At 45.4% G+C, this 18,324-nt stretch overlaps 1 protein-coding gene across 1 annotated transcript in view; it reads left to right on the top strand.

Annotated features, from left to right (window-relative positions):
* The window catches only part of RSF1 (remodeling and spacing factor 1), a 40,702-nt gene that overhangs the window by 21,525 nt on the left and 853 nt on the right, over nt 1–18,324 (top strand). Inside the window, exons 7-15 of the mRNA XM_033146011.1 lie at nt 2,427–2,630; nt 4,225–4,329; nt 5,866–5,945; nt 6,326–6,380; nt 7,047–7,156; nt 10,260–10,327; nt 10,884–11,091; nt 13,452–13,672; nt 17,342–17,533. Of these exons, the coding sequence (XP_033001902.1) occupies nt 2,427–2,630; nt 4,225–4,329; nt 5,866–5,945; nt 6,326–6,380; nt 7,047–7,156; nt 10,260–10,327; nt 10,884–11,091; nt 13,452–13,672; nt 17,342–17,533 (1,243 nt within the window). The remainder of the gene's footprint in view (nt 1–2,426; nt 2,631–4,224; nt 4,330–5,865; nt 5,946–6,325; nt 6,381–7,046; nt 7,157–10,259; nt 10,328–10,883; nt 11,092–13,451; nt 13,673–17,341; nt 17,534–18,324) is intronic.

Raw genomic sequence — 18,324 nt, 5'->3', positions numbered from 1 at the left:
ACCCAGTATTCTAATTTTTACTCTGTTTTGACATTTTTAGCATGAGGCATTGTGCCTGGAAGCAGTAGCGATAGAACACAGTATAGAGAGCTGCTGCTTGCCTGACAGGGTCCCACTAAAGTAGTAGAACTGTTGTTCCCTTTTCTCTTCTCCCCTGTGCACCCTCAAAATCTGCACCAGAGATTTGAGGGATTCTCTGGAGTAGATTTTTGGGGGCACACAAGAGGAGAGGAAGCGGGAGTCCCAATTGTGTGAGCATTGGAATAGAGCTCCCTGTCTCCTGAAAAATGATGGCCGCAGAGAAGGTGTGATCATGTGATCCACACAGTTACTAGCTGTCTCAGAAGTAGGGTGTAGATAGTTCCATAGCTTTGCAAAAAATAAAATGATTCAGGAAACTGTTTATGTTATGTTACATGGATGTAGCAGAAGCTATTGGTGAATGGAAGAAAGCTTGATGTAAGGCTGCAGCATTTAGATGTTTAATCGATTCAGTGAATCAGTTGAAAAGTTTTTGGTAGGCTAAAACGATATCTCAAGTCTTAGCAGTTATTACTAGCTAGTGTTTTCTACACCGGCTATACGGTTTGCATTTAGTTACAGTGATTATTGCATGGGAAACTTTTGCCCTTCTGCAAAGTTGGAGTAGTTGAGGGTCACATGTTTCATGATACCTGGAAATTGTACAGAAAATGAGTCTGGAATATATATATTTTGAATGACATGGAATAGGAAGATGCAGAGTTAATACAAGAGTCATTAGGGATAGCAATAAGACAATTGGAAGGAGTACTTCTGTTTAAGAATGGCAACAATAATGTTCTAGCTGCTACTTCATCACAAGGTCAAATTCTATGGCCAAGAGAGTAAAATTCATCATGATCCAGTGGTTTACTGTGAGTGGGGAACACCTGGTGAGGGCTGGAAGCTTCAGGGAAAGAGGAAGATTTTGAGACTAGCAGTGTCTTCCTCCTCCTTCAGCTAAGACTTGGTTGGGTTACATGTCCTCTGGCAGGGCACTCTCAGTGGATTCCTGGTGGTGCTACCCTCACTTGCCTCATTATTCCCATTTGATTTGAAAGAAGAGAGTCAGACAGAGGTACAGTACTGCTTTCTACTTTGATGCTTCCCTGTGCGTGGTTTTAGGATTGTGCCAGAGAGAAACTGTCCTTACTCTGCACAATTTCGTGGCCCAGTCCTGTGTGAGCAATCTGTCCACAAGGCGCAAGATTGTTTTCAGAAGAGAGCCCAGCCTCCAGCTACATCTGAGGCATCTCTCATTGTGAAAGCCAGGTCTTTCTCCTGTCTCCACAGTGAACTATCACAAGAATTCCCAGTTTGGTCTCATCAGCTGTGTCAGTCCAGTAGAGGGAAGGTTTTCCCCTTGTTTGAAGGCCAGACTGAAAAAGAAAGATTTCATATGCAAGCACAGAACTTGTTCTCTTTCTCTTCCAGTACAGTGTTTGTATCATTAGTTCCTAATTTGCAGCAGCAGGCCATATCAGCTCATTTGTGTGTGGAACAGATGGTGGGTTCTGGTATAAAGTAGTGTAACTTCAGAGGGGAAGGAAATAAATGAGTTGGTTTAAAAAAGAGAGAGAGAGAGAGAGAGAGATTGGCCTTGTTCCGAAATAACACTAAATCATTGGTTGACATTATGACAACAAGCATTGGTGAGCCTTGGACTCATGTGCTCCTTTTTGTCCTCCGGTATAGGCTTAAGAAGTTTGGAAGCTTTCCCTACAATTTTAGATTCAGTACAGCTTGTTGTGACATCAAAATCTACACAAATTGGATAATCTTAACCAGGGGTCAGCAAGGTTTATCTTGCCTGGGCTGGATCGGTCCCGCGGAGATCCCTCTGTGGGATGGATTGTGTATATGTGTGAGCTCGCACGTGCCCTCACGATTTTTGGTGTCTGCGTCTGTGCAGATGCGCCGGTTTAGTGCAAGCGTGAGAGCGGGCACCTCGGTTCAGGGGTGGCTCGTGGGCCTGTTAAACGACCTCCGCGGGCCGCTTCCAGCCCATGGGCCTTAGGTTGCTGACCCTTGATCTTAACTATGGTTAATCTTAACAATGGTTTGTTTCTTTTTAAAAAACAACATAGTTACAATCAAGCACAGTTTAGGGTTATGGGGGCATGGTAAACAGTGACTAATCTAAAATAGAAGCAACCGTTTCCTTGCAGCTGCACTGGAGGGGGGGGGGAGTTTGAACCTGAGGCTCCCTGCGGCTTGTTCTTATACTGCTAAAGCATTTAGCATTGAATCCCAGCACAACTGTTGTCATGTCCAGAAGGCATTGTATAATCTGCACGTGGCTATTTTTTATTTGATGAAATGTAAACTGGGGGAATGTATGATTCAGCATGGAATTGTAACTATGTGCCGAGACAATGAGGTTTCCCTTGTCACTGGGTTTCTAGGCATCACAGCGAAGCAAAGTTCGGTGGGCTGGTACTCGAACTCGCGGCAGGTGGAGATATTCGAGCAATGATGAGAGCGATGATTCAGAGAGTGAAGAAGACTCTGAGGATCAGGCGGAAGAGGGGGAGGAAGAGGAAGAACCTGCGCCCGCTGATGACGATGAGCCGTGCAAGAAGTGCGGCCTGCCCAATCACCCAGAGCTAGTAGGTTCTTGTCTTCAAAAGCAGTGAAGCTCGGAAAAGCCATTCTTAAGCATTCTGCAGATATACTGGCTCAATTCAGACATCATACCAAACCTATGGTTAAAGGAAGTTTAGGTATGACTTGGCATGTTGTCTGAATTGGCAATGCATGGTTCATGTTTTGCCGGTAAAGCAGGTTTGGGTGTGCAAATCATGTTTTAGTGTGATGTCTGAATTGACCAGCCACCTCTGCAGGCTGCTGCACCTTGAAGGCAGAATGAATTTAAGTGGTGGGCTGCTTAGAAGATGGAAAACGAAAGCAGACAAGCAATTCTACATCATGTTGTGCCTGTTATGCATTTGGAAGTTCAGACTTGGGAGTGGATTCTAAACTACTGTATTTTTCCATGTATAAGACTATATTTCCCCCCAATTTTTTTTTAAGTTTAAAATTGGGCAGTAGTCTTATACACAGAATGTAGCAATCAATTATTTCTTAATTTTGGGCTCAAAAAATAGGGGTCATCTTATACATGGGGACATGTTATACATGGAAAAATACGGTATTATGTCTTACATAAATATGGGGCAATAACACTGACAAAAAATAGGTACCTTAAATTATTCTTGTGCATGTATATGTGTTCTTTAAAAATCACTCTGCTTGCATTGTCCCTTTTCTGTGGATGAGATCCAAACTTCTAATCACAGTGGCACTCCATGCAGTAGTTGCATTTGGGATCACAGCTTTGCGGCAAAATTCAGTAGGTTTAATTGCGGTGGTTTTTGTCCCAGGAACCCTTGCAATCTGTAGTTTGGTGGGAAGGCTGAGCACTCAACAGAAACCTTTGAATCCTTGCAGAACCACAGGGCTGTTTGGAGAAGCAGTGACAACCAAAGGCCCGTTTGGTGTTTTCTATCTTCTCTCCCTAGTAGGATTTAACAGAAAAAATTCTCCTCTCAGAGGATCATATACATTTATGAACTGGAATGTCTTCATATCAAAATAGACTGTGCTGCAGTGTAGTCCTGACATAGCCAGTTCCCTTAAGAATTGCCCATATTGTGTTTAAAGAGAATAACAACTTCCCATTTGAGTCTTATAGCTGCACCAGAAGAGAAGAGATGGAACATGTTTTTGCCTCTACTTTATGACAACAGCGAATTCAGGTTTAATCTAGGAATGTTGGTATACCTGGAGCCTGATCTAGTTAACCCATCTCAAATCCTATTGATGTCACTGAGAGAATTAATACCTTCCATTGAAGTCAGTGTGACTTAAAAGAATTTAACTTGAATGAATATTGCCCCTTGGCTTTCCAGCAAAAGCAACAGTTTATCTGCTTATGGATCTATTGGCCACTTCAATTTCATAATCTTTATGCCAGCCTTCCTCAATCTGGCCCGTCTCCGAATACCGTCGGACAACCGCTCACATCATCCCTGACCATTGGCCATGCTGGCTGGAACCGATGGGAGTTGTAGTCCACAACGTCTAGAGTTACACCGGTTGGTGAAGGCTGATTTATGCAAACATAGGAAAGCAAGAACGCACCTTGGTGTGCTTCACAGTGCAAGTGCAAGGTCCAACTGATTCCTTGGTTCATTTTCACAGATTCTCTTGTGCGACTCTTGTGACAGCGGCTACCATACGGCCTGCCTTCGACCCCCACTGATGATCATTCCTGATGGAGAATGGTTCTGCCCACCTTGCCAACACGTAGGCTTTGTCTTCTTTGCCTTTTTGTTTTGTTTTGTCCTTCCTCGCATGAAAATCCTGAGTTACGGTGTGGCTATGGAAAAGAGCCTTCCCTTGATGTTTCCTCCATTCTTTTTGGGACTGTTCACTTTGCCTTTAGTACCCATTATTGTAACAAGAACTGTAAGATGCGGTAATAGGTGGGTGTGAATGTGTAACAAGGGTATTACATAGTCCCATGAGAATAACATTCAGTGCACTGCAAACAAATTGCACCATACAAATATTTGTTTGCAGTCACGTGTAATTTACTTTCTGCAACTTGCCGTAAATGAACAAATTGGTTCATAAATGTAAATGAAATGCAAACTACCCATTGTTTGTTCCCATCATCTGATAATATACTCGAGGTAATGTGGGTGGCGCTGTGGGTTAAACCACAGAGCCTAGGGCTTTCCGATCAGAAGGTTGGCGGTTCAAATCCCCGCGACGGAGTGAGCTCCCGTTGCTTGGTCGCTAGAAGTTTGAAAGCACGCAGTGCAAGTAGATGAGCGCCACAACCCCAGAGTCGTCCGCGACTGGACCTAATGGTCAGGGTTCCCTTTACCTAACATCCTTATTTTCCGCAATTCCTTTTAACGTTCCTTATATGCTCAAATATATATTCTCCTAGTACTGTTTGGTGTTTGGGTATTCTAGCATTTGCACAAAAAACAATGCATGTGCTTCTTCTGTACACACAATTCAACATTTATAAGGGACTTAAGGTTTTCTTTATTATACCTACATTTGTCTCTTTTTGTGTGGCATTTGCCATTTTCACATCATATAGGCCCTGCGCAGATGTAATATTCCCGATTGCTTACTCGCCGTGAAGCAAATGGGGGGAAATTGCTGGCATTTTCTCAGCACCCCTCCATTCTGGAGTGCAAGTTTCCTCCACAGAAGCATTGATCGTTGCTCAAGATATACTTAATTCCCTTCCAAACCAGAGGTCCAGTCTGGTTTAAAGTCCATTGTTGCTGAAAACACTTTATCATAGTTAAGAGTATGAGGAATTTGCTCTGTTGAAAATGTTTTGGGAGAAGGGTAAGATGAATTAAAGCCTTTATATTGTTAAGCATTAGCAGGCAAGTTGCAGTATAGTTCAGGTGGAGCCAGTCCCTTTGATGCAGGCTTTTTCCACCACCACCCCCAAACCCCCGTTGACTTAGTGACATTCTCACCCATGTATTGTGAATTGTTTAGTTCTGCCTGTCTACTTAGCCTTGCCCATGGACTAGGTAGCATTTCTGTGTGCTTCAACTGCAAGAGCAGATTTAGGAATAAATTTGAACTCCATTCAGTGGAAAGATTGAAATGTAGTCTTGAGTTTGTCACCCACAGTTTCCAGAGTAATTTGCTTTTCCTTATTCTGCCGGGAAACCCTTCTCTTACCGCCTGATGTTTGGACCACCGTTAGGTACTCGCCGGCGGTGACGGCTTTCACATTGACAAGGAATGCTTGGGAAGGGGCCTGTTAAGAAATTAGCTTTGTTTTTTTGTTAATTCCCATAGAAATTGCTCTGCGAGAAGTTGGAAGAACAACTGCAGGACCTGGATGTTGTCCTGAAAAAGAAAGAGCGTGCTGAACGAAGGTACTGAAACATTGACCAATGGCATAGCAACCCCTCTAACCCCACATAACAAAACACACACAGAAAGTGAGTCAGTACTTTACTCTAACGTTCCCCAACCTGGTACCCTCCAGATTGACTACGGTGCCCCCATCAGCCTCAGCCAGTACAATCCCCAGTAGCCATCACTTGTTCTGGTGTTTTTATTAACCAGGTTTAGTACCACACCAGCATGCAAAAGCGCTTATGACCGTGACTGCAAATTCTAGTTTGGAGATGGCCGTGGGTGCAGCTAGGTAAAGGTCTGGCATTAAGGTAAACAGGTGAAATACAGTATAGGACAAATTTAAGCAGTTGCTGTGAAGAAATGTCAGCTTTTTGTTTTGTTTTTTCTTCCTAAGGAAAGAGCGCCTTGTGTATGTGGGCATTAGTATTGAGAATATCATTCCTCCACGAGTAAGTGAAATGAACCCCTTGATATCTCCTTTTCTTTCTTTTGGTATAGAGTCAGGCCTGTGTGTTCTTTGCGCTGTAAACACTAGAAATTCTGCCTTAAGAAAAGCTGAATCTGCAATAACCATAGATTGCCTTAATCAAGCAAATTTGCATGCATCTGCTCATTTTGCCTGATAAATTCTGCTCCTGCTGCTGATAGAGTCAAGGAGCTATGTAGGGCACTAGAGCATGGATCCTTGGCCACTAGAAACCCAATGCACTCTCTATGTCTTCCTTCTCTACTGCCTGTGACACATATTACAGCCATGTGGTCTAGAAACTTGCCATTGTTTGAATCTCCATTTGGCACATACTGTTAGATCAATCCCATCCTGTCATTTGAAAACTTAGGAGGTATGCATGGTTTAATAATTGCTAGGGGTTGTAGCCATGCTAGTGTTATTCTGAGTTGACTCATTGAAGTTAATGAACATGGCTGACATGTGTTTATTAATTCCAACCTAGTTGGAAACAACCCTAGGTACTCTGAACAAGAGGAACTGTGTGGCTGTTTGTGCAGCAGATTGTTTCTCATGGAAAATGCAACAAATTAAGGCTGAGTTTGTACACCCTCTATGATTGGCTGCAGCCATTTCTGTGCTTAATGATTGTCTGCCTTTAAACCAGGAGCCTGAAATACCTGAAGTTGTCGATGAAAAGAAGAAAGATTCCAAAAAATCAAAGGCAAAGCTGCTTGAAAGGAGGTCGACTAGGCAACGGAAGTGCATCAGCTATAGGCAAGCAACTTCTTTGCTCCTTTATGAATGGATGTAATAAAAGAAGCTGTGTTTCCAGTTCACAGTGGAAACATGCCAAAGAGAGAGAGAGAGAGAAGGGAGGGCTGTCTGAGCAATGGGGAAAGAGGGTGGTAGAGCCGACGGCAACTCACTCTGACTTGTTTGCATCGCGTTGGAGGACAAAAATTGCTTGCACCCACTGGGATCTTGACTCTCAAGGGGTGTCTAGAGCACTGTCTTAGTCCTGTTGCGTTGGATGAGTTTCAACTAGTAAGGTTTGAGGATGTAGACAAAGTGCTTGGATCGGTCAGGGCAACCACCTGGACCGTCTTGGCTGAAGGGGACAGCTGGCTGGGCCAGGGAGGTGGTCAATGGTCCATGCCTGCTTGAGGGAAGCAGTGGTAAAACCACTCAAAAATCTTAAGTAACTAACCACCCAGTTGCCAATCTTTCCTTCTTGGGCAGACCAATCGCAGACCAGATCCAGGTGCTCTAGGAGGAAACTGATTGTGTAGACCCTAAACTGGGTTTAGGCCCAGTTTTGATGGTATACCTTTTATTTATTTTTATTTTGTTCAATTAAACTGGTTTTTTAAAAAATAATAATGATAATGATAATGACTTCAACAACAACAACATAGCTAGTGAGCATTTAATTTTCCTCTTACATTGACTGGCTGCACATTACATGCCAAAACACAGAACAAAGCTCCAGGGTTGTCTCTTCAATAATGGCATAGTTAAACACTCTCTACTACAACATTGGTGATGGGCAACCAACTTGGAAGACTTTAAAAGGGGGGGTGGACAAAATCATGGAGGGCAAGGCTGTCAGTGGCTACTGGCCATGATGGCTGTGTACTTCTTCTTTGGTGGTTACTTGTAGCCGAGTGAGATTGTCTTCCATAAACATGGTTTTAACAGGGAGTCCGTAAGTGACTGCGGAGGCCAATTCTGGATCCACACATCCTTCCACGGTGGGGACATTGGTTTCCAAGCAGGAGTTGATCGCGGTGAGGGTTTGCTAAGCGTGCCTTCCTCTTAGCGCGTTTCTCCCTTTCGTCTTGAGCTCGAGTGTCTTCAAAGCCCGTGACACCTTTGGGAAAGGCTGTTTTCCAATTGGAGTGCTCGCAAGCCAGTGTTTCCCAGTTGTTGGTGTTTATACTACATTTTTTTAGATTTGCCTTGAGAGAGTCTTTAAACCACTTGTGTACTATCTCCATGTTGGGGACAGCATGCTGGGAATCACTAGTGGGGAGAGTGCTTTTGGGCTCATGTTCTGCTTGTCGGTGTCCCATAGGCATTTGTTTCAGCATGGTGAGAGCTAGGTGATGGAATAGAGGGAGCCTTTGGTTGCATCCCGAAGGGTCGTCTTATGATATTAAAAAACAGGTTCCTGGGGCCATGATTCTCAGCAGAGGAGGCGCAGTGCTCACCCTCATAAGTTGCACTATCTAGAACCCTGGGTGGGGTGAAGGGTACTTGTGGGTGCAGCTCTGATTGTAAAAAGCAGTCATTGGCAAAAGGGTTAAATGTGCTTGCCCTGCTGCTCTTTCATGCAGAATCACTGGCTCCTTAGGCCGCCTGTCATTAAAAAGGGAGCCGTGGGGTTTCCTTGCATACATTTGTATGCACCATTGCAGTGGCTGTTGTCTACAATCAATAAAAATCTGACCCAACTGCATGATACTGCAGTGTGCCTCTCAATCTCGTGGGCTGCTTTTATAATTGCGTCTTAAGGGCACACGCAAACATCATACTGGTGATGGGTATGCCGGTGCCCCTCCCTCCCCACACCTCAAATCCAAGTCAAAGCAAACCCAGCCTGTTTCTGTGATGCTACACGGGACCGTCATTAACTCCAGACACCGCATTGAGCTAGAAAGCCCCACCTCGTGTGGTTAGTAAGAAGGAGGCAGGCTGTACTCTGGGCTTCCTAGATGGAATTGTCTCATCCCTGACAGATGAAGCAAACTGATGACCCAGCAGAACCCCCCTCCCTCGCCCCAGGTTATCCGACTGTCCTCCAGGGGGATTAAGCTGTTCTGCAAGCATAGCAGTTTGAGCGGGTCATCGCTCGTCAGTGAAAATTGCACTCGAAATGTATTATGCTCAACAGCAGGACTGTGAAATGCGTCGCCTTTGCAGCTTCTGCCTTTGTGTTTCTCCCTAGTTGGTTTCAGTCGCTTCTAAATGAAGAAGATTGAGCTATAAAACTTGCAAGACCCTTGATCTTTCCCTCCACCCCCTCAACTATGACTACATTTTAACCCCCCCCCCTCCCATTTTTGCATTGCTTTAGAGACTGCAGATTGCTGCTGTAGCATCCAAAAAGCAGTAACAGCTGGTTTTCCTTTTGCAAATGGTAAAGGGTGGAGAGAACATCTTGGTCTAACATTTCAGATACTTTTGCATAAAACCTGTTCCTGATTTATGCTTAAAATCCAGTGTGGTGTAGTGGTTAAGAGCGGTAGACTCGTTATCTGGGGAACCGGGTTCGCATCTCCACTCCTCCACATGCAGCTGCTGGGTGACCTTGGGCTAGTCACACTTCTCTGAAGTCTCTCAGCCCCACTCACCTCACAGAGTGTTTGTTGTGGGGGAGGAAGGGAAAGGAGAATGTGAGCCGCTTTGAGACTCCTTCGGGTAGTGAAAAGCGGGATATCAAATCCAAACTCCTCTTCTTCTTCTTCTTCTTATGAAGAAGGTCAGAATGCTTGTATGTATTATAAACTGTTCAGACATTTGGAGCCTGATTTTGAATTTCAGGAAGGACCACTACAGGGTATCTCTCTCTCTCTCTCTCTCTCTCTCTCTCTCTCTGTCTGTCTGTCTGTCTGTCTCTTAAATATGTAGGGTTGAGTGTTTGAAGAAGAAGAAGAAGAAGAGTTTGGATTTGATATCCCGCTTTTCACTACCCTAAGGAGTAGGGAAGGAAGTCTAAGAACTTTAATTAGAGATTTATTTGTCTGTGAGATACGTACAAATTGATCTCCTTTCCCCCTCACATATTTGGACTCTTCAGTTACTACAAACTTGCCAGTTTATTCCTTAAAATATAATTGAGCTCCGCTCTGAAATCAGCACATTTTGTCTTCTCTAGGTTTGATGAGTTTGACGAAGCCATTGACGAAGCCATAGAGGATGACATAAAGGATGCTGATGGAGGAGGTGTGTCTTATTGGACAATGTTAACGGGGAGGAACCTATGGATGACTTCAGTAGTGGATGGCAATCCCGGTTTTTGGTACAGCAAGCACTAAATTTATGCCGAGGGACTTGGGTGCTCTCCTGCCACTTCCTGCAAGTGCATGAAAACCACATCTGCTACAAAGAACAGAAATCTTTCTCCCTCTTGTCAGACTTCTCAGCTGGCTGGGATGTGTCCAAAGACTATTTGGACGTAGATCCCTGCTCTGCTAAGTTAGTTGCTTGTGCTATTCACTATCACTCAGCCTGACCTTCCTCACAAGGTTGTTGTAGATAAAGGTGGTGGTGGAGGGGCCCATGTATGCTCTTGGAGGGGGGAGGTAAATGTATGTATGTATGTATGTATGTCTCATTCTTGTATCCCCAGCCTTGTTTAAGCTTTCAGCTTTTCCACAGGGGAGATAAGACATTATTTTTCAGTCCTGGTTTGAGTGCTTTTTATGGAGGGAAGGTTGATGCTAGCACCAAGTGAATAAGTGGATTCACAGTCAATGTGGTCCTGGTCTTCTGACTGTAGGTGGTGGAAAAGGGAAAGACATGTCTAACATCACGGGGCATCGTGGCAAGGATATTTCCACCATCCTGGAGGAAGAAAGGAAGGAAACCAAGCGACCTCCGAGGGCTGTTGCAGTTCGCCGGAAGAAACGGCGGCGACTGAACGACCTGGACAGTGACAGCAACCTGGATGAAGAAGAAAGTGAGGATGAGTTCAGAATCAGTGACGGGTAAGGCCTGCTCCAAATTCCGGGTGTGCTCTGTCCCAAGATGAGCGCTCCTATTTCAGCAGATTTCAGTTTGAGCTAAGCACGTACCAGCCTCGGATTGAAAGTGTGGGGCAGCAAAACATGTTCAGCTTTGAATCCCAGAAGCACTCTTGAGGTGCAGTCTTGCCCAAACACTGATACTCAGAACTACCACTTGGAACGACCCTCCCTGTGCTTCTGGTTGCAGGTGGAAGGTCACTGGTTTGAACGCTTGCCCTGCTTTTGCCGTTGGAAATCTAGGGTGGAATTTGGTGTCGCTCTATGATGAACGTTCCACCTGCACAAGCATATCAGCTTGCCAAGTGGAATGATTCCCCCCTTCTAGGGGGTTCTCCTGACTCACCAAGCCAATTTGGGAAGAGGATGGAAAGCCCCATTGTGCAAGCAAGAAACCCTTGTGCAGGGTTTCTGCTGACACCATTTGTTAGGTAAATCACGCCCCTGGCTGTAGTAGTAGAAGTAACGTATTTTTCGTTCCATAAGACGCACTTTTTTCCTCCTAAAAGTAAGGGGAAATATCTGTGCGTCTTATGGAGCAAATGGTGGTCCCTGGAGCTAAATTGCCCAGGGGCCAAAAGCAGATTGTGCTTTTTATTTTACAAAGAGAAAAGGGGGTGTTGAAAGGACCTCGCTCAGCAGCTGATCAGCAAGAGATCGGGAGAGAGATAAGAGTCCCGGCTCCCTTTCAGCCCCGCCCTCCTTTGTTGAATGTGCTGCAGGGGGAGGCTGTTTGTTTCCCCAGGACATGTGACTGGCTGATTAGATTATCTGTCTGGAAACAGTAGAAACTGCTCCCTTTCCTTAAGATTTTTCAGAAATGTGAGTTGAACCCCATAAAAATGGGGCTTTTCCTCTTTGCTTTTCCCCCTTTGCAAAAAAAAGCTGCAAAACTTTTAGCTCATCCTCAAAAAAAACCCCAGGGCTTTTCCCTTTGCAAAAAAATCTGCAAAACATTTAGCTGATCCTCAAAAAACCAGGGCTTTTCCCTTTGCAAAAAAGCAGCAAAACTTTTAGCTGATCCTAAAAAACAACAACAGGGCTTTACCCTTTGCAAAAAAAGCTGCAAAACTTTTAGCTGATCCTCAAAAAACCAGGGCTTTTCCCTTTGCAAAAAAAGCTGCAAAACCTTTAGCTGATCCTCAAAAAACCAGGGCTTTTCCCTTTGCAAAAAAGCAGCAAAACTTTTAGCTGATCCTAAAAAACAACAACAGGGCTTTACCCTTTGCAAAAAAAGCTGCAAAACTTTTAGCTGATCCTCAAAAAACCAGGGCTTTTCCCTTTGCAAAAAAAGCTGCAAAACCTTTAGCTGATCCTCCAAAAAAAAGGGCTTTTCCCTTTACAAAAAAGCTGCAAAACCTTTAGCTGATCCTCAAAAAAACAGGGCTTTTAGACGAGGAAAACCAGAAAAATAGTTTTTCCCCTTGTTTCCTCCTCTAAGAATGAGGTGCGCCCTATGGTCCAGTGCGTCCTATGGAGCGAAAAATACGGTAGTAGTAGTAGTAGTAGTAGTAGTAGTAATAATAATAATAATAATAATAATAATAATAATAATAATAATAATAATTTATTTCTACCCCAGCCACTCTGGGCGGCTTCCAACCAAAGATTAAAAATACATTAAAATGTTGGAGGGAAATGCTCTAGCCTGTTCCTCTTACATGGCATGGTAGGAAATATGCCATCTCATACCTGCATTCTGAAGTGGAGCTCTGCCAGGAGCACTGTAGCATCTGGTAGTTCTGGGCCCTCTCTTTTGGGACCTGGAGCTAGAATGTATGTTTGTGCTGTTTCGGTCCTGTGAAAAGCAGGTGGTGGGGAACCTTAACGGCATCTCAGGATGCTGTTAAGACTTCTATCAGCCCCAGCCAGCATAGCTGATGGTCTTGGACAATGGAATTAGTAGTCCTACAATATCTGGAGGGCCACAGGTTCCCCACCTCTGGCTTTTAAAGGATGCTGTCAGAAGACTTTCTGGCGTGTAAGCTCTGCCTGTGAGGTGTGAGCTGCTCGCAGAGAAACTTTCCATCATGCCAGGCCCCAGATGAATTTTTGAAGTTACAGTTGGGTGAGGACTTACTGCATCAGAAATAGCATTTTTGAATTGACCTCAAGGGCCTGTCACTTGAACACAACCATTTGAGCAGAGAGATTGAATTGTTTTCCACCGGAGCAATGGAAACCACCTTAGCTAAACCTTTCTTACGTCTACAGTTTCTCAGTTAAAATGCAGGTCTTGAAGCCGAGCGGGCTTTATTCCTTTGGCACCGTTTCAAAGATCTTCCCAACTAATCTCTCCCCCCCCCCCCCCCGGCCGCCCTTAGATCTCAGGATGAATTCGTTGTCTCGGACGAGAACTTAGACGAAAGCGAAGAGGATCAGCCATCGAATGACAGCGATGTGGGGTTTTCGAAGCGCAGGCCCAGGCGGCACCACTCCAGGCCGATGAGGCAAAGCAGGCGGCTACGGAGAAAAACAGCCAAGAAAAGATACTCTGAAGATGACGAAGACGAGGAATCTGAGGATAACGTAAGCGGCGAATCTGGTAAGTTGGACTCTTTCACTCTTCGTAGCTTGGAGGTTGGCTCAAAGGACTGAGTGTTTGGAAACTAGGCCAGCAACCGGTTTTCCTGGAGGGTCGACCTTCTTGAGAACTGGATGAGGGCTGATAAGCCGGCTTTCCTCACCTTGGCCTCCTGTAGTGGCCTGCCAGGAAGTCCCGTTGCCACGGAGCCATCGTTTTCTTCTTAGCTGGCAGCTGAAGACCCAGCGGCACTCCTGGCTGGATTTCCCCTGTGACACACACACTCACACACACATCCAGCTGCTTCGCCTCCGATTAAATTGAACGCCGATCCTCCCAACGATGACCTCCTCATTTGGTGTTTCCTTTTGGATTGCATTATACGTAAATGGCTTGCCACCAACAACTGTTCAGAAGCTTCAGCTGCTACGGAAATGCCACAGCTGGATTGTGGACTGAGATTGGGCACCCAGGCTGTATCTTGAATATAATACACTGGCTTCTTGTCCACTTCAGAGTACAATTCAAAGTGCTGCTTTTGATACCTATGCGCAAAATGACTTGGGACCAGTGCACCTCAGCAGCCAGAGAAACCTGCCCGGACCCTTGGATCTTTAGAGGCCTTTCTCCACCCTACCCCCCGCTGTCTTTGGTGAGGCAGAGAGAGGGGCATTCTCTTTGGCAGGACCCCATCATTGGAATTTGCTTACAAGTGAGACTTGCATAGCACTGGGTTTGTTGTCATGTTAGCACTGGCCTTTCTATTCTGCCCAGGCCTTTTCGGTTGTTAAATGGTGTGGTATCGCAACAAAGTGCTTCCACTTGCGAAAGAGCTTTGGGCTGCGCAGTGGAACTTCCCCACAGCCTCGTTTGCTTGTGCGACCCCTAAATCTGTCCCCCATCGCTCAGCAGGCGGAGCTGTGTGCAGGGAGAGGAGAGGGAGGAGAAACTCCATTGTTGCAAGTGGGAATCCTTGCGCTAGTCTGATCCAGCTAAGTTGGATATTGCCTTTTGCCTGTTTTGTATTTTACTCTCCTGCCTCTTGGTTTATGTGTCTTGTTAAGGACTTTCTCTGCTTTAAATCTTCCATTGTTTTATATTTTAATATTGGTGACTGTCTTTTTAATTGTTAAGAGAACCCTTTGGGGCTGAAAGGGGAGGGTGCACGTTAATTAAATATACATTCAATTTTTGTGTCAGCAATAAAACAAAGCTAATGCCTGTAGTTACAATTTCTAACACACATATATATATTTCCTCAACAAGCACAAGCAACAACCAGTTGCTGTAGCAATTAAAATGTACTGCTTTGCAACTAAATTTAAATTATGGTAAGCCTCCCTTCAAAAATAAAAGAGCAAATAAAATTGAACTGTTTTAAAAGGAAATCTTGAGTTTAATACAGACATATGGACCAATGTCCACACTTACTAAAACTGCATTATAATCCCCAAACCTTGAGTTTGATGATCATAATTCAACACTTTTATTTACGCAAGAATGAGAACAGTGTGGAAAGAGTCCGCCCCCTGCTGCCCAAGAAGAACTTTGCAACAGAGTGAGGACCGGCCTAGTCCCATCCATCAACCAAGAAGGAGCAGCTGCAGGGAAATTTGCTTTGCCACCAGAAGGAACAAACAACTCCCAACCGCTGGTTGCCCTAGGACTGCAAAGGTGAAGGCAAGCGTGCTCTGGCCTGTGCCAGGAAGCAAAGAGCCGCTTGGAGGTTGCATCCCCTGCCTTCTAGGAACAACGACATGGCAAGGCAAGGAGAAGACCTTTCTGGCCCCATCCGTCAGCCCGCGAAGGAGCAGCAGCAGCAGAGAGCTCACTTCTCCCTTCCCTGCTGGAAAGAACTCTCAGCTCTGGTTGCCTTGAGATATCCCTTCGCCCAAGGGAGGCTGCTGGGTTTTGTGTATGCGTGTGTATTATTTGTTTGCATTGTTGCAATGTGCTGTAAATGGCCTTGAAGATAATTCCATCAAAAGGAGGAATATAAATCACAATAGATGAATAAATAGATCTGAACTCCCAAAGGTTCATGTTATTTCATAACTTTCTTCTAAGGCGTTCTCGACACCAGCTACCACAGGTGGCACAAGGGCAAGGGGGCGAGACAGTAACCTCCCCCACCCCCAATATCTATTTATTCCTTTGAGAAATCTAGCATGTTGTTCACAGACCTCATGAAAAGGTACTTCAGAACAGGACCGCTCAGACTGGACTGGACTGCTCTAGTGGAACAGTGAGGGTTTTGGTCTGGTTTGTTAGAGTGAGTGTGCCACTGGCCCAGCAATCTCAGTCTGCCCTCAGCCCCCACCTGCATGCCTCATTACTTACAAGGGAGTGGTGGTTGCTGTCGCCTTCCTCCTCTTCCTCATGGCTGCTTTCAAAGAACTCAGCAAGGGAGGAAACTAGGAGGAACTGGCTCTGCCTGCCATTGCTTTGGCGCCACCTGCTGCTGGGCTCCCTGCCCTTCCACCATCCACGTTTCGTGTGCACTTAGAAAAAAAAATTATACCCCGCCCATCCGGCTGGGTTTCCCAGGCCACTCTGGGCAGCTTCCAACAAAATATTAAAAGCACAATAAAACATTAAAACTTCCCTAAACAGGGCTGCCTTCAGATGTCTTCTAAACGTCAGATAGTTGTTTATTTCCTTGACATCTGGTGGGAGGACGTTCCACAGGGCAGGCACCACTACTGAGAAGGCCCTCTGTCTGGTTCCCTGTAACCTCATTGTGAGGGAACCGCCAGAAGGCCCTTGGAGCTGGACCTCAGTGTCCAGGCCGAATGATGGGGGTGGAGACACACCTTCGGGTATACTGGGCCGAGGCCGTTTAGGGCTTTCAAGGTCAGCACCAACACTTTGAATTGTGCTCAGAAACGTACTGGGAGCCAATGTAGGTCTTTCAGGACCGGTGTTATATGGTCTTGGCAGCCACTCCCAGTCACCCGTCCAGCTGCCGCATTCTGGATTAGTTGCAGTTTCTGGGTCACCTTCGAAGGTAGCCGCACATAGAGCGCATTGCAGTAGTCCAAGCGGGAGATAACTAGAGCATACACCACTCTGGAAGAGGCTGGAAATACCTTGTGGATCATGTAGTTTGGGCCTGTTGAACCTCAGGGTGGGATGCAGCACCTGAGGCTTGTTCTGCAACCTTCCATAACACGTTTGCAACCCTGCCTGTTTCAATGGACATTCAGTCCCTTCTGTTTGGTGTTACACTTGCAGTAATAAAATCTGATTGCAAAGGAGAGACCTGTTAGGTGGGTACCACTAGAGACAAAGCAACATATAATATATATGGATTCATACCCTGTTTCCCAGCATGACTCCCCAAATGTCAACCTGTCAATTTGAAGAAGGTTGCCCTCAACAAGCTCTTCTGACTTTGGGCCTCCATGGGAAGGATGCAGAAACTAAATTTCCCTGGGAATAATAATAATCTTGGAATGCAGCTCTCTTTTTCCACATTGAGTCACCTGCCTGCCAGTTGCTGTTGCCTATTGGAAAGTTTCTTAAAGAGCATTTTAAGATGGGAATCAAATGGGAAGGCTGGAGCTGTCCTGAAGCATCTCACTTTCTGGGAAAACCAGACGTGTTGTGAATATGACAGGATGTTGCAGTTTGCAGGCTAAATTTGCATGGTTCCTTCTCTCCTTCAACCCCACCCCCTCCCTTGCACAGAAACAGACGCTTCTTCAGAATACAGCGATGAAGACTACCTGGAAACGAGGCGGAGAAGATCTCGGCGCAATCAGAAGAGGCAAGTCAACTACAAAGAGGATTCTGAAAGTGATGGCTCTCAGAAGACCTTCCGATACGGGAAAGAGCTCAGAAGGATCCACAAGCGCAGGCTGTCCAGCTCAGACAGTGAAGGTAAAATGAAAGGGTTGCCTTGTAGTACAAATTTAGTAGAGCTTTTTACCCCTGCAGAGAGGGAGATAGCTGAGCCCAAAGTCCAGGTTGAAGAGGAACTTTTTCGCAGGGTGCCTAAAGGTGTATAATGAAGGCGCCAGGGGGACATCCCTGGGGAGAGCATTCAAGAGATAGGGAGCCACTGCAGAAAAGTCCCGCTTTCATGTTGCCACCCTCTGGACCTCTCGTGGAGGAGGCACACAAAGAAGGGAAGGTGATCTCAGCATCCGGGTAGGTTCCTATGCTTGAGGTATTCTTCAGAAGGGCTTCCTTCAGAATAAGCAAGCTTAGGATTGTGTTTTCATGCAGCCTTAGTAGCCAAAATATTGATGTGGGCCCTTCAGAAGTGTGAAGCCTTTAATAAGGAAGAGCTTGAAGAACTTCTGAGTATAGCAAAGGTTCAGAACTAGTAAAGTCTCTAGCCGATGTTTTGGGCTACAACTCCCCATCAGCTGCAGCCAGCACTGAAACCATTGAATGGTCGATCCTACGTATTCATACAAAACACCGCCTTTGTAAATAACTAATGTATTGAGTCTCATTTTTAAAGGAGATTTGAGAGAGCTACAGAAGGGAGATTTGGGGGCAGGTTTTGAGGGAAAGGGGCATGGGGTGTATGATAAAAGTACCAGCGCTCCCCCCATCAAATGGATGCCATGAAAACACATGGAGGGTGTTTATACTATTACACTGCACCATTGATAGGTGCCCACCAGTCTTCTGTGTTGCAGTTTTTATTTTCTGGTGGAAGC

The sequence above is a fragment of the Lacerta agilis genome, chromosome 4 (assembly GCF_009819535.1).
Source record: "Lacerta agilis isolate rLacAgi1 chromosome 4, rLacAgi1.pri, whole genome shotgun sequence".
NCBI lineage: Eukaryota > Metazoa > Chordata > Lepidosauria > Squamata > Lacertidae > Lacerta > Lacerta agilis.
The sequence above is the reverse complement of the archived record's forward strand: the minus strand, read 5'-3'. Positions and strand labels throughout refer to the sequence as shown.